The sequence below is a fragment of the Eleutherodactylus coqui genome, chromosome 1 (genome assembly GCF_035609145.1).
Source record: "Eleutherodactylus coqui strain aEleCoq1 chromosome 1, aEleCoq1.hap1, whole genome shotgun sequence".
Classification (NCBI taxonomy): domain Eukaryota; kingdom Metazoa; phylum Chordata; class Amphibia; order Anura; family Eleutherodactylidae; genus Eleutherodactylus; species Eleutherodactylus coqui.
Window position 1 is genome coordinate 378,873,758 of NC_089837.1, and position 24,845 is coordinate 378,898,602.

The 24,845-nt window shown below is 41.9% G+C and overlaps 1 protein-coding gene across 1 annotated transcript in view; it reads left to right on the forward strand.

Moving 5' to 3' along the window:
• Positions 1-24,845, forward strand: part of KSR1 (kinase suppressor of ras 1) — a 149,161-nt gene that overhangs the window by 50,544 nt on the left and 73,772 nt on the right. Inside the window, exon 2 of the mRNA XM_066578866.1 lies at positions 5,513-5,653. Coding sequence (XP_066434963.1) covers positions 5,513-5,653 — 141 coding nt within the window. The remainder of the gene's footprint in view (positions 1-5,512; positions 5,654-24,845) is intronic.

The following is a 24,845-nucleotide window of genomic DNA, read 5'->3' on the forward strand; positions in this document are numbered from 1 at the left end:
AGGTTTTGTGCAGATTTTTTCCACAGCTTGTGGATGAGAGTTTCAAAATCTCATCCACTTTGCTGCTACAGCTATTGTGAATTCCACAGCAAATCTGTCTCGTGTAGTAATAGTGACCACCTATATTGGTGGCTTCAGTAATAATAGCGTCCCTTATATTGGCCCCAGTAGTAATAGCGTCCCCTATATTGGCCCCAGTAGTAATAGCGCCCCCTATATTGGCCCCAGTAGTAATAGTGTCCCCTATATTGGCCCCAGTAGTAATAGCGTTCGCTATATTGGCCCCAGTAGTAATAGTAACCCCTATTGCGGCCTAAGTAGTAATATTGTCCCTCACAGTGGCCTCAGTAGTAATGGTGACCCAAACAGTACCTCCTGTAGTAATAGCGTACCCTATATTGGCCCCAGTAGTAATAGTGACCCCTATTACGGCCCCAGTAGTAATAGTGATCCCCACAGTGCCCTGAGGAGTAAGAGTGATCCCCACAGTGGCCTCTGTAGTAAGTGTCCACCCAGTGGCCACAGTATTAATAATAACCCCACAGTAGCCCCAGTAGTAATATTAACCCCACAGTAGCCGCAGTAGTAATTTTAACTGCACATTAGCCCCAGTAGTAATATCAACCCCACATTAGCCCCAATAATATTAACCACCTCAGTAATATTAACCCTGTAGTAGCCCCAGTAGTAATATTAACCCCACAGTAGCCCCAATAATAACCCCCTCAGTAATATTATCCCTACAGTACCACGAGTAGTAATATTAACCCCCTCAGTAATATTAACCCCACAGTAGCCTCAATAATAATATTAACACTTGAAGTAATATTAACCCCACAGTAGCCCCAGTAATAATAGGCCCCCCAACCTATATACTTAGCTGCTCCTTGTGGTCAGCGCCGCTCCTCCTCTTCTCTGATCCCGGGTGCACCCTGACGGCAGTGTGTGTGCCCAGAATATTTCCTCCCTTCTCCTTTCCTGCAGAACTAAGAAGGAGAGGTCAGGGGGAAAGGATCCTGGGTGCACACACTGACCTCAGAGTGTGCACCAGGATCAGCACCGCAGTGTGATTACAGGCCGGGAAGCTGCGGCACCACGACCGGTAATCACTATAGTGGCGAGCAGCCATCGGCGCGCATGCCAGCAGAGAGGATTCTGCGTGTCCCCTCTGGCACACATGCCATAAGTTTGCCACCACTGTCCTAGACACTCAGTCAGAGCCCCTAGGGCTCTGCGGAGCACAGTTTGGGAAACTCTGTCCTAGAGGATGCAAGTATTTACCAGAAACAGCTGAGTTAGTACAGTCAGGAAGTCCTATTTAATCCATTCTCAGATCAGTTATATATCATTCATTTCTTAAAGGGTTTGTCTCAAATGTAGCTGTTTGACTGCAAGAAGACAGTTCCATACATTACGCAGTGGTCCAGATTGGTACTGCAGATTGGTAGTCCCATTCACTCCAATTGGACTGAGCCTGCAGTACCAACCTGGGCCACTGCACAATGTACAGAGCTGTCTGCTTCCTACAGCAAAACTGCTAGAAGTGGGATAACTTCTTTAACCCCTTAAGAACGAAGCCTTTTTTTCCCTCCATTTTTATTTTTTCCTCCCCCTTTCAAAAAAATCATAACTTTTATTTATTCGTCAACGTACATGTCTGGGGGCTTGTTTTTTGTGGGACGAGTTGAATTTTTCAATGGTACTATTTAATGTGCCATATAATGTAATGAAAAACGTTTAAAAAATTCTAAGTGAAATGAAATGGACAAAACCCCCAAATTCTGACATCTTTGAGTGCGTCTTGTTTACTACTTTTATTTTTTTTCAAAGATCTTTAATTTTTAAAAATTATTTTCTGCCATAACATTTTAATTTTTTCATTGACATAGTTGTGCGAGGGCTCATTTTGTGCAGTACGTTCTGTAGCTTTCGTTGGTACTAGAGATGAGCGAACGTACTCGGATAAGCACTACTCGTCTGAGTAATGTGCTTTATCCGAGTATCGCTGTACTCGTCTTGAAAGATTCGGGGAGCGCCGCGGAGCGGGGAGCTGCAGGGGAGAGCCGGGAGGAACGGAGGTAAGATCTTTCTCTCACTCTCTCCCGCCCGCTCTCCCCTGCTCCCCGCCGCAACTCACCTGTCAGCAGCGGCGCTCCCCGAATCTTTCAAGACGAGCGGGGAGGTACTCGGATAAAGCACATTACTCGGACAAGTAGTGCTTATCCGAGTACGTTCGCTCATCTCTAGTTGATACCATTTTGGAATACATACGACTTTTTGATCGCTTTTATGACATTTTTTCATGAAGATGGGATGACCCAAAAAAGTACAGTTCTGGCGGGGGTTTTTTTCTGATGACGTTCCCCATGCGGGGTAAAATAATGTGTTACTTTGATAGAGCGGACCTTTACGGATGCGGCAATACAAAATATGTATTTTTGTTTTATCATTCAAATTATTTTATTATAAATATGGCAAAAGGTTTTTTTTTTTTTTTAAAAAAAACATTTATTACTCTTTATTTTTTTTAAAATAATTAGTAAAACTTTTTAAAACTTATTTTTACAGTTTGTTTTTTTTTAGTCCCCAAAGGGGGCAACAACTTGTGATGCCTTGAATGCTCCTGCAGTATGATGAAATGCCATAACATTACATCATACCGCAATCTGACAGGCATTCTATCAAGCCATGCCACAGACATGGCTTGATAGGTAATTTGTAATGACAGCCCTGGGACCTTTCAGAAGGTCACCAGCTACCATGGCAACTGCACGGCAACCAGTGATCTTATCGGTCGGGGCATTTAAGGGATTAACAGCTCTAATGAGCAGCGGGGCTTATCAGAGCTGTTGCGGGTGTGTGTTGGCTGTAAGAAACTGCCGGGCCCCACACTGTATGGAGAGTGAGTGACCCACAATCTCCCTTTATACATACCCCGCAGCTGCAGGACGTAACTGTACACCCTGTAGTGCTAAGGGGTTAATAACTTAGAATTCTCATTGCTGTTTGGGATTAGTTAAAGGGGTTATCCCATGAATACTTTTCATACTAATGACCTGAATTAGTAGCTGTTTTTAAACTGAACCTATTACTAGGATTGGCCACATAAACTAAGTTATGGCTGCGGGCTCCCACATGCGGAATCTGACCCGCCCTTGTGCATGCGGCCTAAAGGTGACCTCAACATCCTCTTTGATACTTTTTCATCTTCTTATCCATGCCTTCCTCTCTCAGATTTTCCCAATTAACCAGCTATCCTACTTGGTAATGATGGCCACAGATGCCATGTTTACTAGTCTCTGCTCCAGTTTATAACTATATTGACTCCCTTCTCCCACCCTTCATTCCCCATCTTCTACCTTTCACCAGCCTGTCTTCACTGGCGTCTTCCCCAATATCCTCCTAGTGCATGTACTGTAATCTAAATAAAGCCAACATTCAGTTTTGGCCAAGCAAAGGTCGTACGTGGGTTTAGACCTCTGGGACCCAACCTTTCAGAAGTATTTGCTATATACAGTGGATTTGCAAGAATGCTTCTCATTGGAGTATTCCTTTTACCATCTGTCTCACGTATAAACCTGTTTCTCCTTGTCTCAGATGAAGAACTTACTGCAGATCTTCACCAGATCTTCTCTTGATGTGATTGTAGCAAACTCTTGTTTGTGATAGGTGTTAGGTCTGAAAGAGTTTTCTAGATTAATTCACTGACAGCAAGCAGAATTCTTGCCAATATTGAAATATAGAAAAAAAGGAATAAAATTTAAAAAGGTAAATTAACTTTCCATCATGCAGTAATTATACTTTATTCTAGCTGCGGTGCTTCAGTCCGAATAGTAGAGATATTACTCTGGAAGGCTTTCTTCAGTGGAAAGGCTTAGACTTTAATGGAGTTGGTACAAGTTGTTAAAGTGCATCTGGGATTTAACTTGCTATTATTTATAGAAAAGATGAAATTTATTTTTGTGTACGGCATTAATGGTTTAGACTAAACAAAAGCTTAGTTTCTATGGAGACCTTTTTGTTAAACCCACTGAGGTGACATTCTGAATTATGGCAATGTAAAATAATAATTCCTGCAAGGTACATGATGTCTACAGAGTTGTGAAAAAGTATCTGACCCCACTCCCCAGTTATTGCTTATGTCATATTACATTGACGCTACACTTTTGAAATGCAGCACATGATTCTGCAAGCGCAGCCGCCATCCATGCAGAACATATACACATCTATTGGACTTCTAAGTGCATTGTAAACTCTGCACACACAGAACATACAGTATTATCAATAAGCCTGAAGAAGGGGATATCCCGAAAGCTTGCTGCAACATCGTGTATTTTTGTTAGCCATTAAAAGGTATCCTATCTACAAGACTACTTGGTTCCCCTTACTGAGAACAATCACACTTTACTCTACTAAATCTAATGTACATCCTTGCAATAAGTCATTTTGTAATAGGGTTACTGTATCTAGTCTACATACTTTCTTCATTTTTATCTATCACATGACCCTCCGGCTGAAAAATATCTCCACTTCCTCTAACATCTTGCCCGCATTTGCTACTTCCTCCTCTGTCCATAGCCTCCAACTTCCTATGAGCAGTGCATGATGGGAGGACAGGAGGCACTGCTGTATTGCTCATGGGCAGTTCAGAGTGCTGGACGGTCCTGTCTGTCTGCTTCAGCTGCTTTCTCTGGCCCTCTGAGAGGGAGGTTGGTGCTGGTAAGCTGTAGGACCTGTAAGCTGTGGGCGGAGCTACAGTGCTGGGTGGTAAACAAGCTCAATGCATGTCGGGAGTTGTAGGTAACAGTGTGTTACTGTGATTACTGCGGAGGTGATGCATGTAAACACAGCGGCACGGGATGAAGGTTGTCCAGGGCTGCAGATACAAGGTACAGGCTTCCGCTACTTAGCTGCACCTCCTAGGTATCAGCATTTTCAGAATTCCATTTTGTGCCTGGAAAACCCCTTTAAGTGAGGGTCCTGCCTGCAAATGTATTTCCCAGAGGAGTCCGAGTTCATGTTCAATTTTTCTAGTGTTTGGATAATAATAGCTGAATTCTGATTTATGGAAGTAAGGGCCATATTTTTGTGGTGTGCGTTATGTCACGGACAACACACAGCCCCATTATAGCTTATGAGGCTGTTCACTTCAAATGATTCTTCACACGGACCAATGGTGCATGCAGGGAAAAAAATGGTGGCATGTCCTATTTTCGTCTCTTTTCATGTGGGTGGAGATTGGACAGGACACAGGTGGGTACTGTCCAATACAGGTTGTGTCTGAGTTTCTCAGGCACAAGTCACATGGCTGTGTGAATTTGGCTAAACAAGAAAACTTTCTCTCTGAGAGCATTGTTATACTCATGGCCATGGACAGGGCAGACGGGCTCGTACCAGCTCCCAGTATGCTCCTGACATGACACTTTATCCTTGTTTGGTACTTTTATTTACAGGCAGTATAATTGCTTTAACTTGTCTGTAGTATTTGAATTTCTTCCTTCTCTCCCTGCAGGCCAAGCTGATGAACTACATCAGTAAGCAGCTTCAGTGTAAGCTCCAAGTGCCTCGTCCTGAGAGAACGCCGATGCTGAACACTTACCCTAAAGTCACTGACTGGCTCTATACCATTGGTGTGAGAAGTGAGGTTGTACAGGTAAGCGTGCGCTTTCATGTATACTAAACGTGTTCTTTATGCCAGTTTTATACCTTTCTATCCTGAATTATTCTTCGCATAATATCATTTATTGTAGAATGTTTTGTAGCTTCTATTGGTACAATTTTTGAAGTACATATGACTTTTTGATTGCTTTTTGTTCCATTTTTTTTTTGTAGACAGGGTGACCAAAGAAAGCAATTAACAATTCTGAGATTATTTTTTTTTATGAAGTTCACCATGCAGGGTAAATAATTTGGATCGGAATTTTATGGATGCGGCAATATCAAATATATTTTAGGGGTTTTTTTAATAGATTTTTTTATCATAAATATGGCAAGTTTTTTTAAAACTTTTATTACCTTTTTATTTTTTAACTGATTTTTACAATTTTTTTAGCCCCCATAAGGGACAAGTGCTATCAATGTTCTGATCACTCCTGCAGTATGATGTAATAGCATAGTATTACATTATACTGTGATCTGACAGACAATCTATCAAGCTATTGCACAGGCATGACTTGATAGGAAATCTGCAATGGCAGCCCTGGGGGGTTTCAGAAGGCCCTCAGCTGCCATGGCAAGCGAACGGCTCCTCTTGATCTTATCATGGGGGGGGCCATTCAGGACCCCCGAGCATCGACCAGGGCATTTTAAATTCTGCAATCAGAATTGACAGATGCATTTAAAGGGTTAACAGCACCGATTAGCGCTCCTGCTGATCGGAGCTGTTGCAGGCGGGTGTCGGCCATAAGAAACAGCCAGCACCTGCATTATATGTAGCCGGATAGACCCCTGATTCCCTTCCATACAAACTTGAACGTCCATGATGTAAATGTACGTCCTAGAGCATTAAGGGGTTAAAATGAAACTTTGCGAACAGCTGATTGTTGTGGGTCCTGGCTATAATGTAGCATTAGGTGCTGGTCATCAAATGAATGACTAGCCATATAATGCCTGGACTCCCCAGGTCTGCCAGAGCAATGAGTGCTTGTGCAGAGCAGCTTAGCTTATAGAGGGGGGTTTCGAGCAGGCGAACCCCTTCCCACACTACTTATGACATCCATAGTGCCACAGCAGGGCATATGAACAGGGTTTTCGGAGTGAGAAAACCTCTTCAAACAATATGTATATAGTACCTATAGCCTATTGCATAGTAGATGTACAGTGCCTGGTGTGTTGGGTGCACGATTGGTTATAATGCAGTTAATGGCTGGCTCTCTATTGAATATTCGTATGTTGTATTGAATTCTCCAGGCAGCTATCTGTTCTTTTTTCCTTTGCAGATTGTGGGAATTAATTAGCACTTTGCTACTGATCAACACCCTCTCCTCCCCCATGCATGCTTCGCTCACTGATGTAGCTGTATGCTTTGCGATGGATACTACATGTTCTGTGCAATCTGTTCTCTAGCAGCTCAATACATTTTCTTTCTCTGGAAATACACTTCTTACAATATTCCACTCAGAGGAACATTAATTCATTTTATTGGGAAATGTTTAGGATTATGCAAGTCATTAAAGGGCAATTATCTCTAAAATAAAGAACATAAATATAGGTCCTTGCCTTGCTGCCTAACAAGTAGACAAGAGTGCAAGGTGACAAGCAATATAACCATCATTACCGCTGCCAGAGAAGTAGTTTTACACTCCTGAACATTTTCATGAAATCTGGTAGGGTGGTAGAGGGTATAAAGTAACTTACAGATGTAAATGTTAGCCCTCAGTGATACACGGTATGCATACAGCACGGCTACAAGCATAAATCTTGTTATATGTACAGCGCCAACTTGTTCCGCAGCGCTTTCAGGTAATTTTCTATTTATTAACCCCCACCAGGCAGGGTACTCATTTTACCGACCTCGGAAGGATAGAAGGCTGACTCATCCATGAGCCAGCTACCTGAACCATGGGGGGATTGAACTTGGAACCTTCAGGTTGTAAGCAAGACCTTAGGACAACATTTCTGCTGCCTTAACACTTTGCATCACACGAGGCTTATAAGGGAAAATGTGAAATTTATGTTTACTAGGTCAACCAAAAAATTCATTTTGGGATTTTGAAGTTAATTGAGCACACTTTTTATAAAACATGGCTGTATAATAAAATATTACAGTCTTAATTTCAAGGTCGCATTATGTAAACTTTGACCTTGAATATATAACTAAGTATACATTCATATGTTTAGGAATCAAATATGTAGTACAGATTATTATAATCACTACTTGGTGTAAGTTTCATTTTAGGATGGCTTTGGGAACAGGTGTAAAAAAAAAAGCTAAAGTGGTTGTCCCACCAGTTAAAATTGCTTCACAACCACTGTGTCCTTCCTGGTTGGTTTGTACCAGGACATGTGACTGCTGCAGCCAATCGGTTGGTCCTTGTCACAGTTCTGATGAGCAACAACCAGTAAGGACACAGTAGTTGTGGTGGGACAACCATGGTAGTTAAACCCCTTTTTTATAGTAATCATGCATCTGACAAGGTAAGAATTGTGCAATAGTCTCTCTCTGTATACTTTTCAAACTGTCTGAAGAGTTTGTTGTTTACTGATGGTACCAGGAACTAGCACAGTTTATCTGGATAGATGCAAACAGTGATAATTTGATAAAGTGTACATAAACCCTCTCCAATCCACTGTCTGATGTCTAAAGACATTATGATTTAAGACTGTACAGCTCCGATGTTGAAAGACGTCTGTCGGGGTTCTCTTACTGTATATTGCCAGCCTCTCTGCTGTCGGAGCCTATCCAACGTATCACCTCATGCAGTACTGGCTTTAGCCAGCATATAGCGCTGTTGTATAATGGCAGAAAAAGAGTAATCCCCTAGGAAAACCAGGATACAAATTGGATTGGAAAGGGTTAAGACAGTGATGCAATCCATTTCACATTAAAGATCTATTTACACGGGTGAATTCTGTCTAATTCAGAGACAGATTAAACTCTCATGGGAAACGAAACCATTCATTTGAGCAATCCGATTCTTAAGAAAGGAATTAAAAGAGATTCTTTAGCTACTAAGGAAGTACCAAGCACGTTTCTTGATGGGGAAATTGTCACTAAAGTAGAGAATGAGAAGTTGCTACGCAGACGACATGAAGAAGCTAGAGGAGGTACCTGGAACTCAGACATTTCATTCTAGAATAAAGTCATTTCCTAAGCAAGTGCTAAGGTATATCATTGAATGTGATGCATGGTACTTTCATTTTTTTTTTCTCCTGTTGCCAAAGCCATACCAAAGTGAGGATGATACAGTCCGAAAACTTCTTCTTTATTAAATAACGTATGTAGCCAGCATGAGAAAATGCGTTTTGCGGCAAAACCCCTTCAGCATGGTAATGTTCAGAGTGAAGAATAAAAAAATTGCTGAAAAATTAATAAAAGAGAAAAATAGAATATAGATATAAAACACATTATTATAGTATCAAAGCATGACAAATAAAAATTATATAAAATAATATAAAGAGTATTTAAAATAGAATAAACACAAGTATTTATGGAAAATAATGATGACAAGAGTACAAACTATATGAGAAATGGTATATAAAAAATGTATCCACATCAATATAAAATAAACATGAAATGTTGCATAATAAGGATAACAAGGAACTAGCAGAAATATACAGGTGAATATGAGACCACAAATAAAGAACGTGTTTTCATGTCCTGGGTGTCTGGGATTTATTCCACAGGGCCATGAAAATACGGCCCTGTAGAATAAAACTGCAGGGTCCGGGAGTGTGACAGCTCCCTGTTATCGGCTACTGGGGAAGCTGTAACCGGGTGGCTATGGTATGTTCGTCTATGGTCACGTGATCACCGTTATTTAATGGATAACAGCAATCACGTGAAATTTTAGAAAAAAGTTAAAGTATCATGTCACCTTGCGGAATGGATCCTAAGGATCTCGTGATTTTACTCCAAGGTCCTTTTCAAAGCTTCTGCACATGTGCCATTGGAAAAATGGCAGAGTGGGCCTGTGAAATTTGAAATAGCCTTGCTCCCGGCTACCAAAGGTAGCTGAGAGCCTGGAGCAGTAACCGGACAGTTTGGACCCTTCTGAGCATGCAGCCATAATCTTAGGGCCACAATGAGTATGTTTGTTTATGAACACAAGACAAACAGGGGATCCATTTTAGGGTCCAAATCCTCATTTTCATGTGTGGTACAAATTGCATTAACTCCTGAAAAAAAAGTGGTGGGCTCGAAATACTCATGACACTCCTTGGTAAATACAATCGGGCTATTTGTAGGGGTATCTATCATTCTGGCAACTATGTGCCTTTGCAATCTTGACTGGGTGTAGGAGAACAAAATGTTCCTCAAAATGATTAATGTTCAATTTGTATGTCTCCTAAATTGCTAAAAATAACTAAAGTTCTAATGTGCTTCCACAATAAAGTAAAGATGGAAATAAAAAATCTTATCAAAAATTTGTACAATATGTAGTTGCAAATGTAAAAAAATTATATTTTTTTTCAAAATTTTCCCAAATCTGGTGCTTTTAATACTGTAGCGGTGCATTACACAGAATGACCTGCAGAGTGTGCTAGTCAGGCATTCTAATACCTGCAAGAGGTAAAGAGAGGGTTAATACCCTAGTTGTAGCAAGAGTTAGCTACAAAAGAGGCAGCTGTGCAGGAAGCAGAGAGAGAGGACCAGTGCAGCAGAGCCGAGGTGCTGCAGGCTGGTGGCCTAGCGGAGGCCAGAGTCCGACAGGAGCGACAACCCTGGACTCACACCCAAGTGGGGTGCATGTGGACTGTGTATATTGACGTTGGATGATATTGCTGTGTTTTGTGATTGCGGTGATGACAAATAAAGGCTGGAAGGAGCCAGATAAAGAAATCCACATCTCCTGAGGAGTTTCTACACGTGTGGTGTGCCATTTTCATGTGCAAGAGGTTGGCGATCCGCAGGCAAGTGTACCCCAACTTGCTACAATACATATACACAAATTCTATTAGTCTATTTTTTACTATCTAAATAAAGTACAATAGGTGGCAAAAAAAACAATGACAGAATTACTTGGATATGCAAAACCTTTACATAGTTATTCCATGTTAAAGTGAATTGTGATTGTTCCCCGCAAGAGAAACCAAGTAATCTTGTAGATATGATGCCTTTTAATGGCTAACAAAAATAGATGATGTTATAGCGAGCTTTCAAACCTACTCAGGGTTCTTCCTCAGGCATAATGAAATAGATCTGAAGAGGCATGCATATATATATACACATACTTATGACAAGGCACAGACATGGATGTGATTAATTTGCACTTAAAACAATACACAACGGGATGAGTAGAGAAATAAATAAATACTTAAGATTTGTTAAGTGTGTTATCTATGCTATAGATTTCTTTTACTTCCCAGTCACGCATGAATCCTCTTGAAGAATTTAGCCCTTTGTTGATAGTGTCAAAAGTTGTTATAAATTTATACTCCCAAATTCTTCTATGGGTTTGTGATTTGAAATTGCCTTTTAATATGGTGACTTTTATATGTTGTGTCCGTGACTAAAAATGTGCTCGGCCACAGTTAATTCTGTGTTTCATTCTTTAAGTGTGTGATGGTGAGACCTCATTCTCTCTTTCATTTTTTTTCCTGTTTCTCCAATATAAAGTCCCCTAACAGAACATTTACTGCACAGGATCGGGTACACAATATCGGACACATGTGAATGTCCCAGGGATCTTTTAGTCCCGCTGTGTGTTGGGGATTTGTATCCTGTCTTCGGTCTGTACATGTGAGCAACTCCTTACATTACAGGGATAAGTTCCTTCCTGTGTGTCAGAGGGCAATGCACTCCTGAATATAAAGTTCATCAAATTTGAAGGTTGCCTGTAACACAGAAGCAGAGGGTCCGGGAATATGGTTTTCAGACAGTCATCTTTGTGTAGGGTATGGTGGAGTTTCTTTGCTGTGTTCATTAGTACCTCTATCTGTGAATTGTAGGTCACTACTAGAGGTACACGATCGTTTCCTTCCTTCTCTATGAATTGGAGTTGTTTATTTCTGGTTATCTTGGTGGCTCTGGTGATTTGGTCATTAACCCTTTGCAATCCAATTCAGGGTTTCCTAGGGGGCTTTCCCTTTCTGCAATTTTACAATGGCACCATCTGGTGGCTAGAGCCAGTACTACAGAGTGTCCAGTAATATACAGTAAGAATACCCTGCCGGACGTCTTCTGACATCAGAGCTGTACAGCCTTTAATCAGAATGTCTTTAGACGTCAGACAGTGGATTGCAAAGGGTTAATTGAGGTCGGATGGTAGTCCTGATTTAAAAATGTCCTTTTAAGATGGTATAGATGTTCCTCTCTGTCCTTTGGGTTGGAGCACTTCTGTTTGTATCTGATGGTTTGGCTGTAGTCAATGGACTTTTAAATGTGTTTATGAGGGAAACTATCCCATCTGAGAATGTGGGCCATTCAATCGGTTTTCAGTATAGCGGTGTCTGTATTGAGTTGTTTTTTATGGTGGTGTCCAAAAAGTTGATTTCAGTATATGAGTAGCTTAATGTCAGGTTTATGGTGGGGTGAAATGCGTTGAATCTCTCATGGAATTTTATTAGTTCTTGTTTGGTGTTGGTTCAGATGACCATGATGTCATCAATGTAGCGGAAGTAGGACAATGGTTTGTTGGGGCAGGAGGCCTGAAAGTCACTCTCCAATCTTGCCATGAAAAGGTTGGCATATTGCGGTGCCATTTTACTGCCCATGGCAATTCCGGTGAGTTGTAGGAATATCTATTTGCAAAAAAAAGAAATTATTGTGTGTGTGAGGATGAATCTCATGAGTTGTAACACAGATTCAGAAACAACCACATTGGCCTCAAGGTGTGCCTGGCAGATTTCCAAAAGTTGGCCTGGTTATTAAGGCGCAAACCAGCTTGGTCACTTACGGGTTAAGATACAAGTAAAACATAACCTATCATGAAATTGCAAGCCAATATGGTCTTAATTATATAAAAATAATTCATTAAAAGGTACAAGTCGGATCAATGGAGTGCACACTAATGGCAGAGGAACAAGGGAGAAAATACAAAAAACAAAACATGTATATATTTAACCCCTTGAGTGGCACGCCTGGAAATTTTCCGGGACGAGCTCCACTGCTCATAGCAACATAGCCCGGAAGATTTCCGGGCTATGTATCACTATGGGAGCTACAGAGCACAATGCCACAAGCTGTGACACTGTGCTCTGCCTGCACAGACCCACACAGAGCAGTGCAAGGGCTTTGAAAAACCAGCAGAAGATATTGCCGATATGTCGGCAACCTCCTGCTTTGTTTACAAGTTGCCATAGAGACCATCGGCTTGTCAGAAGCAAGCCGATGGTCTCTGTGGCAGGGAGAGCTTGGTGCTTGGCTGTCAGAGGACAGCTAGGTACCAGCTCTTACAGCAGAGATCAGAGAAAACCTCCGATCTCTGCTGTGTTAACCCCTTACATGCTGCAGTCTATGTGACTGCAGCATGTAAAGGGTTGTCACTGCAGCATGTAAAGGGCTGTCACCATCGGACCCCCGGAATGTGATCAGGGGTCCTGATGGGTCCCTGTGGAAGTCCCCTAAAGGGACAAAAAAAAAATTTAAAAAAAAATAAAAAGTCAAAAAATTATTAAAAAAATTAAAAAAAACTTGTCTCCCTTTACTTTGTAAAAAATCAAAAATACAAATCACACATGTGGTATCCGTGTGCGTCGTAATGACCCAGAGAAGGAAGTTAATACATTATTTAACCCCTTAATGACATGGCCCCTTTTTTTCTTTTTTCCCCATTTCTTTTTTTCCTCCCCCCTGTTTAAAAAATCACAACTTGTCCCGCAAAAAACAAGCCCTCATATGGCCATGTCAATGGAAAAATGAAAAAGTTATGGCTCTTGAGACGCAACTGCAAAATTAGTTGAAATTCAATGATTAGACCATTTTAAAAAACCTGCCCTGGTGGGCACGACAGGGTGGTAGGAAACCTGCCACTCAAGGGGTTAATTGTGTATGGAAGAGATGATCACGTAATAATGTCTACATGAATGGACTTACAATTTGGAGACCTAAGGATGTTGGGGTCCCAAATGTTAAAGGTAACCCCGACAAACCTGATGGAAAAGGGATATGAAGAAACAAAAAAGTGTGTGTGAAAAGAAGTAACAGATTGGGCAGAGGGGAGAATGGGACAGAGAAGCATAAGGGCTAGAAGGGGAAGAGAAAGCGTGTGTATTGGGATGACGAGGAGTGGGTATGAATAGTGGAAATTAGGAATTCAAGCTAGCTGGTGATCAGGCAATGGAACAGACAGCGGGACATCTATAAGAGTAAGCAGAGGAAAACAATAGCCAGCATGGATGAAGCTGAAGGCAAGTGGGATTGCTTGCGAGGAATAGAGAGGAAATAGGATAGGATAGCTGGGAGAGTATGGAAGCTGCGTTATCTTTAATATTTCTTTCATATTTAGAGTGTTGCGCCAAGTCAACAGTTCTTTTAGTTCTATCCTCCCGTTCACTTAAACCCACTCAGGTGGTGTGTTGTGTGGTAAGCGGCACCTCTACTTTACTTAGCACCATCAGAACCCCCCACAGTTCCTGCATTTTCATTTAAGCTATCACAACTGTACGGGTTTTTCTTTTTCGGTATACCAAAATAAAACTTCTGCCAAGGAGAGATTACATTTACCTGTATTGGATATTTTATTTCCAGAAACATTCGAGGTCAAAGTTCACATGTGACCCTGAAATGAAGACTGTAATATTTTATGATAAAACAATTTTGTGTTCTGAAACGTGTGCTCCATTAGCTTCAAAATGAGCCAGAGATACCATAATTGTAAGCAAAATTGTGATTTTTTTTTTTTCTGTTGACCTGGTAACCATAAATTTCAAAATTTTGTCCTCCTGCTGTATGAATACCGTGTATCACTGAGGGCTAAAATTAACATTTGTAAGTTACTTTATACCCTCTATCATCTTACCACATTTTGTTAAAAACCTTACCCCGCTTGGTTGAAAAGTTCATTTTTTGTGATGATTTGGGCATGGGATGACCCAATCATTACAGGGAAACTGATAACTAGTGAAAACAGATTTGACTGGGGAATAGCTGAAATTAATGGTCGATGGGACACTCACCACCTTTGAGCCATAGAAACTACATTATGGGACTCAAAGGTGAGGGAACAGGGAGTACAGAAAGTATGTTTCATACTCACCGTCTGTCCTGTTCCAGTGCTGTGTCCCCACAAAGTCAGTGTGCACCAGCAGCTAGACTCCTTTTCTGAGTGCACCTTCCATTGAGATGAATAGGAGATGTGGATGCAGAAAGAATGATGCTGCTGGCGCGTGCTGATTTTGCAGGGACACAGCGCTGGAACAGGACAGACTGTAAATATGAAACATACCTTTCTCTACTCCCTGTTTCCTCACCTTTTTAACCTCATTATGTAGTTTATGGGGCTCAGAGGTGATGATAGTGTCCCTTTAACAGATGAGTCATAACAGAACATTTAAAAGCTAGCTTTCGGCCAAACAAGTGTATAAGGGAGCTAGCAGAAATAGCTGGCGGCCCAACACGTGTATAAGGGAGCTAGCAGAAATAGCTGGCGGCCCAACACGTGTATAAGGCAGCTAGCAGAAATAGCTGGTGGCTTAACAAGTGTATAAGGGAGCTAGCAGAAATAGCTGGCGACCGAACAAGTGTATAAGGGAGCTTGGAGAAATAGCCTTCGGCCAAACAAGTGTATAAGGGAGCTAGGAGAAGTAGCTGTTGGCCAAACAAGTGTATAAGGGAGCTAGCAGAAATAGCTGTCGGCCAAACAAGTGTATAAGGGAGCTTCGAGAAATAGCTGTTGGCCAAACAAGTGTATAAGGGAGCTTCAAGAAATAGCTGTCGGCCAAACAAGTGTATAAGGGAGCTTGGAGAAATAGCTGTTGGCCAAACAAGTGTATAAGGGAGCTAGGAGAAATAGCTTTTGGCCAAACAAGTGTATAAGGGAGCTAGCAGAAATAGCTGGCGGCCCAACACGTGTATAAGGGAGCTAGCAGAAATAGCTGGCGGCCGAACAAGTGTATAAGGGAGCTAGCAGAAATAGCTGGCGGCCGAACAAGTGTATAAGGGAGCTTGGAGAAATAGCTGGCGGCCAAAGTGTATAAGGGAGCTAGGAAAAGTAGCTGTCGGCCAAACAAGTGTATAAGGGAGCTACCGGTAAGAGAAATAGGTGTCGGCTGAAGGATCTTATGCGGACGAGAGCTATTGCTGATGTAAGGGACCTTTAGGAGCACAGTGATCTGGACAGTCTGTTGGGGGGTGAAGTTTATCCATGTTGTGGGATAGGTGTTAGATTTAGTTCTTCTGTCTAGCTTGCAGATCTAAACTTGACTCAATGACTAGGTTGGTCAGTAGAGGTATAATTCGTTTGTCTATTCTACACAATTGTATTTAACATCACATTGACTTTTCTAGCAAACTGAGTAGCGTGCTATTTTTGCTGTATATCCTTTTCTGCGTGAGACACATACAGCCCATAGGTTTACATGGTAGGGTCACTAGGCAGATATTTGATGGGGTGTGGACGTGATAAAATGAGATATTCAGAGACCAGAGCCAAACATAACATATGTGTTGGCAGCACATATCCATTGTGTGCTTCAGTTGTGAAGTGATGTGACTGGAGAGAGGGACATTTTTTACAATTGCTGTAATGGGCATATATACCAAGGCCTTGGCAGTGACTTCAGGGAGTTCATAGTATAATGACCATTAAATCACAGGGGAACAGCAAGCTAGAAATAAAATACATGAAAATGTGCTTGTCAGGTGAAATTTTGTGAGCCAGAAATAGAGCTTGCACTTCATTTATCCATGAAGGGGTTGTTTGGACTTTTAAGCCAGGCTCACATGACGGGGTTCGATTCCTCATGCCAGTGACCCTGCGTAAAGCACGTAATTGTATTGCGTATAACTGCATATGCACGCAGGCGATCATGCACGGCACAGCTTTCTTTTTGTTTCCATTTCTCACACCATCACTTAGCGATGAGATGGGTACCCATGCAGCCCATAATTGAGTATGGGTTGCGGCGTATATCCGCATCCATGGAGCACAATTGGCTGTATGGTCTCGGATCCCATGGTAAAACAGAACATATTTTCTGTGAACAGATAACGCAGTTCTGACCCGCTAATTGTGCGCGGAATTATGTAATCCTATGTATTTGATTGAACTGCGGATCGTACGATCGTGAAAGCCGCATTCAAATCTGGTCGTGTTAGACCGACCTTACGTTTCAAATGTATTTATTGAATTTTGAATATAAAATTTGGCAATAATCTGCCTTAAAGACCCCACGCAGGGGGATATAGATAGAGATATATTGGAAGGCATAGTTATATTGAAAGAACATAACAGTAGAGGTCATGTTGTGGAGGACTTTATGTATCATTAGATCTATAGGATTTTGAAGAGGTTAGTTGCTAAGGTATGGTTCTAGGTCAATGAGATAGGTCTTTTTGACAGATGAGGAACCCTGGGGAAGTTGGTTTATTCTTGCTATGGACATATAAGAGTTTGAAGTTGGATATAGTAATGCAGATTTGGTACATTGACAAAGGATAATAATTAGAGATGAGCGAGCGTACTCGGAAAAGCACTACTCGCTCGAGTAATTTGCTTTATCCGAGTATCGCTGTGCTCGTCCCTGAAGATTCGGGTGCCGCTGCGGCTGACAGGTGAGTCGCAGTGGGGAGCAGGGGAGAGCGGGCGGGAGAGAGGGAGAGAAAGATCTCCCCTCCGGTCCTCCCCGCTCTCCCCTGCAGCTCCCCGCTCCATGCCGGTACCCGAATCTTCAGGGACGAGCACAGCGATACTCGGATAAAGCAAATTACTCGAGCGAGTAGTGCTTTTCCGAGTACGCTCGCTCATCCCTAATAATAATGAATCCCAAATTTTTTCAAACCGGATCACCCTTTCAAGACGTATGGCCATCAATTTCCCGTAGAGAAGTATCCTATTGATGCGTTGAATGAGTGGATCAAAAGGAAGATGGGCTTTTTTCCACTGCTGTGCTATATGAATATGGCAGCCATGGCAATATATTGTAAGAGTTTGAAGGGACCATTATGCTTACCCGTTTGTTTATTACCTAGTAACAGAATAAAGGGGTTTAGTCCTGGGGAGGTGCCCACTACTGAGGCAATAAGTTGAACTATTTTTTTCAGAAACTTTGTATAAATGGGCAGAACCAACAAATGTGAAGTTGTGAACCCTCACTTTCGCAAGCTCTGAAACAAAGATTAGAGACTTCAGTATACATGGCATGGATTCGGGTTGGGACAAAGTATGCTCTATGCAATACCTTCAGTGATGATTCCGTTGGGGTAACCTGCCAACTGTTCTTGCTTATTGTTTCACAACAACGATGCCATCTCTCCAAGGTCAGGGTGGAGTTCAGGTCTTTTTCCCAAGGAGCATGTATGGTAATTTATTATTTTGTAATAGCTGTGTTAGAATACCAGGATATATGGGGGAATATTTACATATGGCTTCTAGAGGATTTGGATCTATTTTGGTTGAAGAGGGAAAGAGGGACGCCCAAAAGTGGAATAGCTGAGGTTTTCCTCCACCATTCCCTCTGTTTCAATTTTATTAATTGAAATTGAGGGAAATTTTAACAAATTTCAATTTCCTATTTTAATAACCAATTTCAACCATGGAGAGGGTTGAAATTGATTATTACAATAGGACAGGGATATTAGCTTATCCTTTTATTAAGAAGTCGAGACCGGGCTTACTCTTGATGACCTATGATCAGGGTCATCATTAGTTGATCAGCTGAAATCTGGATCCCAGGCAGATGATCACTGGGTCACTGCTGTGATTGCAGACTGAGCTGGAAGCATATGGTGCTGTCACTATTACAGCGGCCCAGCTCCAATTGAATTCAATGTGAGCTGTGCTTGCACTACTGAATTGTTCTAGCAATGGCAGAAAATCTTCCCTGTATGATCCTCACAATTAAAGGGGTTGTCTGGGGTCTTTTTCTGTTTTATAAAACCCAGGTCCCCCTGCCATAAAACAAGAAAGAGTCATATACTCCCCTCTCCCTGCACCCAGCCGTGTCCCGCGCTGACGCTTGGTCCTCGATCCCATTCTATGGTTAGAGGCTACCAGCCAGACACAGCAAGGAGAGGTGAGTATATGACTCTTTGTTGTCTTATGGCAAGGGGAGATGGGTTTTATAGAAAAAAAAATACTTGGATGATCCCTTTAGGCCGAATGCACACTGGCGTATTTGCATTGCGGAATCCGGAGTCTGCCTCTGGATTCTGCAGCAAATACTGCCAAAAAACATACTATTGAAAATCACTTTTCCCTGTCCACGAGCGGAAATCAATTGCGATTTTTTTTTTTCCGCTCGCGGAGGGAAAATCGCAGTGTCTTCTATTTTAGCGTACATTCCACGCAGAGTACTTCCATTGAAGTCAATGAAAGCTTGCCGATCTGCAGCCCTTACGCAATCATCATTGTGGAAAGGTCGTGGAATCTGCGTCAACGCTTAGCAACAGAGCTATATAATCTGTACTGCACATGTGCCCGGGCATGACAGCCGACACATCCGCAATACAGATTATGAAAAATCCGGACAGGTACGCGGGAGTCACCGGCTGGTCACATGGCTGGATCCCTCCTGTGGAATCCGACACGGCCGTGTGCATTCGACCTTAAGTGTATCGGAGCTCTCTCTTCTAAAGAGTCAGAAGAGTTTTATCAGTTGGATATGATCTGGACTGTGTTGTCAGCTTCTCAATGTAAGCAAGAGCGTCTCTATTTACTGACAGCAAGCTGAGCTCTTGAAACTGAAAATCAGATTAAAACACATCCGCTGTCCTATAAAGTATGGGGTAAAATCCATTTTACATCCCCATTTGACAGTGAAGCATCATGACTCCCCGTACTGAGGAGGACTCTGACATTTGTTCGATGACTCATTCCAGATGCCGTGTTGTAACTTAGACGCTTGTCCTGTGATTTTCAAAGCTATTTTACAGAGATTTATAGTTTGATATAAAAATAGGTTACCAGACTGGAAAGCCCCGAAGCCGGCAGTCTCAGTCATGCTACAAATCCAGCCGCACTCCTAATGCTCAACTATGTGCTGATTCGCCTGTTCGTGACAAGCTCCTATATCTGACCAGTGACTCCCTAGTTGACTGCAATCTTTGTGAACTCCTAAGCCCGTCTGCATTGAGTTGCTGTCTGTAAATAGTCCCCAGCATGCACAGGAATGAGCCAGGCACACATTCTGCTGGGAGATTAGTCTGACAAAGCACTCTTGTTGCACCAGGCAGCAGTCAGAATGCCTAACAGGGATCACAAGCAGCCAGTCACACCGAGGCGCTTGAGAGGATTGTTCTGCAGAGAGACTACAGACGGGAAGGTATGTCCGCTATTTACTCTGCTCTCCTCTCACGCTTGTCACCTGTTGTCAATTTTTAATTTCCTTTGCCTTTTTCAAGAGCTGGATCTATCAGATGTAGCAGAAGAGCATTTTTTTTACATAATTTATCCATCATTTTCTGTGGTCAGGATCGCTATCTTTTCTCCTTAGGGAGAGCACCTAGAAGGTGAGTGAAGCAACTCATAAAGTCATTCATGCTCCTCTGGGTAATATGCAAATAAGGGACAGGTATTGTTCTATCTCCCTTATTTGCATATCTGTGATCTTACACAGGACTGCACGAAAGCCTAGTGCATTATCTGAGCATGGAGTGATCTCAATGATGCAAGCATAAAGCACGGAAAAACAAGTTTAGCTCTGCTACATCTCTATAGACTGTGAACCCTTTCTGTACTGAAAGTGCAATGTATCTTGCTTTTTGATCTCCTCATTAACACCTATAGATGGAAAATTGACTTTGCGTGCCTAACAAATTCTTGCAGCCTACAAGAGGATTCGTAAAATGCCTTATGTTAGCTGACTAACAGCATTTTTCTGCACACTGAGACAAAAGCACTCAATACGTTTTTAATAGTCGTCTCCATGAATAATATTTTTAAAAGATGAATTATAGGAGTCTGAAGTGTCGTAGTTTGTTTCACCCTATCGTGGATACTCTTAGGAATGCTTCATCCATTGATCATCTTACTCTCGGGATAAGAGGGAGTTAACACCTTGGTTGTGTTTACAGGGAGATAAGCATCTGAAAAGTGACTAGGTGATACCGATGGGTCATACGGTTCCTTACCATACAGGACTCTCTAGATTCTAAGTGCCAAACCTGTGGGATGTTCGCCCAAGGAGGGACTTGGCTTTACAACATTGAGAAACATGGTTCCAGATCTTAGGGTCTCAACCTGCTGTCCATGTACCCCCAGCGTATAGACCATTTCTGTAGGGGGTTCGCACAATGTCTTATACCAGATGCATCAGTGTATCATAGCCTTGAGGATACTTCATAATTTGAGTAGGTGGTACATGGTTTAGGAACGTGACAAGTGTTCCATGTTTTAATGTAGCAGTGATTGAAGGGGAAAAACACAAACTTTTGCTTGGCAGGTTCAATGCAGAATAGTAATACAATATACCATTGAGCAAAGGAAATGATTCCTATATGAGCTATCTGGCCGGAATATGCATATGTAAGAACATTATCTAGACACGGGAGCCTTTGTCATAATAAATCCATTAAAAACTTGTTTTGTATTATCTAAGTAGGAAATTAGTATTCATATATAGGACAACCTCTTTAAGCCCACTTACCATTGAAAATGAAGACCACCACCTGTGGCCAAATACTGTGACCACACAGGTATTGTATAATCACTCTGCATGCCTCCGGAGAGCATGTATAGGAAGGCAAAATGGGTGTACAATAATGTTGCTCAATGACCATGAATTTTATAGGACATAGAAGGAAGTGTGCCTTTTATATGCATTGATCATACATATGATTGAGTAATTGCATGAATAGTGATACAAGCACGAAATTACTCAGTCGCACATATTGTCAATCTAGAAAAAATTGCCCATATTGTGCTTACAAATGTTGATCCCTCCATATTGCAAAAGGAGGCAGGTTGAATGTATGAGTTAATGGTCTGGCCATCGAGCGATTGCATTTAATGCACAGCAATTTGCGCATATTACAGTTTAATATTTTCGCATGCCTGAAGATATGTGATCACAGTCTTGATGAAGTAAAGTGGTCGAGTGCAAGTATGTATATATTTAAGAAGATCATAAGTGACCCCTGAATTGATTTGAACGCATTTGAGAAATGTGTAAGGGACCTTTAACGCAGGATGAAGGATTCAGTAACAGTCTTGTAGAACATGCCCTTCCACTTGATATTCAGCATAAAAATCTGCATTGCTAATGTGTGTGTATTTTAATGTGGAATTCAAAAAATAGTAGAATTCTGCCCGCAACTCTGAATCAAAATCTGCAGTCATATGTGCAGAGTTTGGTGCGGAATTCCGGGACGGCATATTTCAACGTGGCTGCGGAATTTTCCATCCCGTGGGAAAGGTCCCTAAAGGCACCTGAACAGTGGATTAGGAATAAAGCAGACTATATAACAATTAATGTGCATTATAAAAGGGCAAATACATGATTTGGTAAAAGTACCTCTCAGAAAAAGTCCTTTAACCATCTTACCTCGCCTTGATGGAAATACATAATGTTTTTTATGATTTATAGATATAGTGTTATTTGCGAACTCTACTCTGTGTAACACTAACTTAGACTTCTTTCACATAAGCTCTTATCGGCCAGCCGTTTTTACGGATTCCAGTGCATCAGATCACATGGGCGTATTTGTGAGACGTACAAACGCCCAGCCAAGCCAATATAGTACTGGACGTTTTTATGTCGGACCCAAAACATAGTTCTGGAACTACGTTTTGGGCCGGAAAACGTCGCCGCTGCATGGGCTCGGCCGTAGGTGGGAGGGAGTTTAGCAGCGTCTTCTAAACCCCCCTCCTGTTGTGAACTGTCTCTTAGCTCTGCCCCCTCCCGTTGCACAGAATGAGCGGGGAGGAAAAGAGGTGAGCCTGCGATGGGGAGGGAGAGTAAATGGGCGATGGCCTGGTGAGCTCGGCACATTTGCGCTGAGCTCACCAGACCATCTGAACGTGCGCACAAACGTTTGATTTGAGCGCCCGTTCACCAAATTTGTCTCTCCCTACATAGCGTATATTGGCCGGCCGTGAAAACGTCCGGCTGACATTCGCTCGTGTGCAAGAAGCCTAATATACATAGTATGTAGGGATAAAAAAGACATATGTCCATCCAGTTCAGCCTATTACCCCTCAATGTTGATCCAGAGGAAGGCAAAAAAAAACAATGAGGTAGAAGCCAATTTTCCCCATTTAAGGGAAAAGATTCCTTCCTGACTCCAGTCTGGCAATCTCCGGATCAACAACCCTTCTGAAGTTATTAGCGATTATAACATGTATTGTATCGCTCAAGAAAGAAAAAAAATCAGTTTCCATTTTCTCAGAGGTACTTAAGTGGTAAGTTGCATCATGAAGAGTATGTGCATCAAGCTTGTTGAGATCCATCAAGACATGAAGAATCCTATGAAGAACAAAAATGTTCATATTTTCCATACCTATCTATCTATCTCATATCTATCTATCTCATATCTATCTCATATCTCTCTATCTCTCGATCTATCTAATATTGGGAGGGAAGTACAGTGCAAAGTTTCAGCTTTGTAGGACGTGCGGCTAAGAGTGGTGGATTATGGTCACCATGACATTAGTGCATACAGTAACTTTGGTGCCAGCTACATGGAGGAATGTATGATTAATTAGCTACCAGCGTCTTGGTGCCAGAGGGATGTGTGGCTTGTGTATTGAATCTGTTCGCTCTGCAGTCATGTGTGCAGCCGGCGCTGTTTTTAGGATGAATTGCTGGAGAGTGCACGGAAGAAATCCTGTCGCCTGTGCTTGTTCTAACTTGTCAGCCTTGCAGAGATACACAGTGTTCAAGAAGCAGGGAACTGCTGCAGCACCTCATAGTCTACTGCTTGAATATCACAAACCTAGTTTGGGATAAGTCCCCTCTGGTCATCTTCAAGGTAATGTCTTTATTTGCTAATTAATGGTGAGCCCCTCAGTGCTGCCCCTGTTGAGTACATCCTGCTCTCATGATATCTGCTTCTTCTCGTTTTCAATAGTCTCGATGATATTTGGACACTGGAATTTATTCTTCGAAGAGAATGGCAGCTGTCAGGGGAACCCAGAAGTGGCAATATTTTGTTAGATTGTCTATATACTTTGCAAGTTTTTCTTTGAAGGCAACAACTATTGGGCAGTTATTGAAGGCTGGCTAATGTTTTAGGGGCAGAATTTTTGATTAGAAGGCTTATGTTTGTCTTTAGAATGTCACTGAATGAATTAGGATAGAGTATTAGACATACAATATATAAACACTGTGTAATAAACCCCTCTCTTAAGCCTTGTTCCTAAGTCTTGCACCTATCTGAAGTGTGCCTTGCGGTGGCTTCAGGCTCTTCTACTTTTGGACTGATTCTAAAGCACAGCACCAGTTTAACCTGTTTGAATTAGCAGCCGCCTTCCAAATGCCTGACAGCTCTGGGAACTCTTGAACACTTAGAAGTTACGTATATCAAGAAGTGTCAGGGTGCTTTATTGTTACCTGTTGCCTTTTCTCTGTCACTTGTGAAGATATTGTGGTAAGGTAAGAATACCGGGGATGGGCTATTCTTGTACTGGCCTAGCAACATGCATGCATTTAGTTATTTCCTATATATAACTGGACTGGTTTAAGGGTCCATGTTTATAGTGGAAATCAATATTTTATTACAAGGTATAAAAGCAAACAAAACAAACCTCAGATAAGTACACAATCCATTAGGTAGAAATGCTGAAGTTACATTTCCATTGTATCAGGTACCTGTTATTGTAAAGCAATGTATAAGAAAAGTAAAGGTGAATTCCAATTGCATAAGGCTGCATTCACATCTGCATCAGGGTTTCCACTTTCCTGTTCTGTTCGGATCCCTTTGACTATAATGGTGCCAGTTTGGTTTCCACTCAGTCCTTAAAGGGTTTTTCCAGGGAGAATACTGCTGATGACCTACCCTCGGGATAGGTCATCAGTAGTTGATCGGCTGGAGTCCGTCGCTCGGGGCCCCGACCGGTCAGCTGAGCGGGCAAATGCTGTCAGCAACC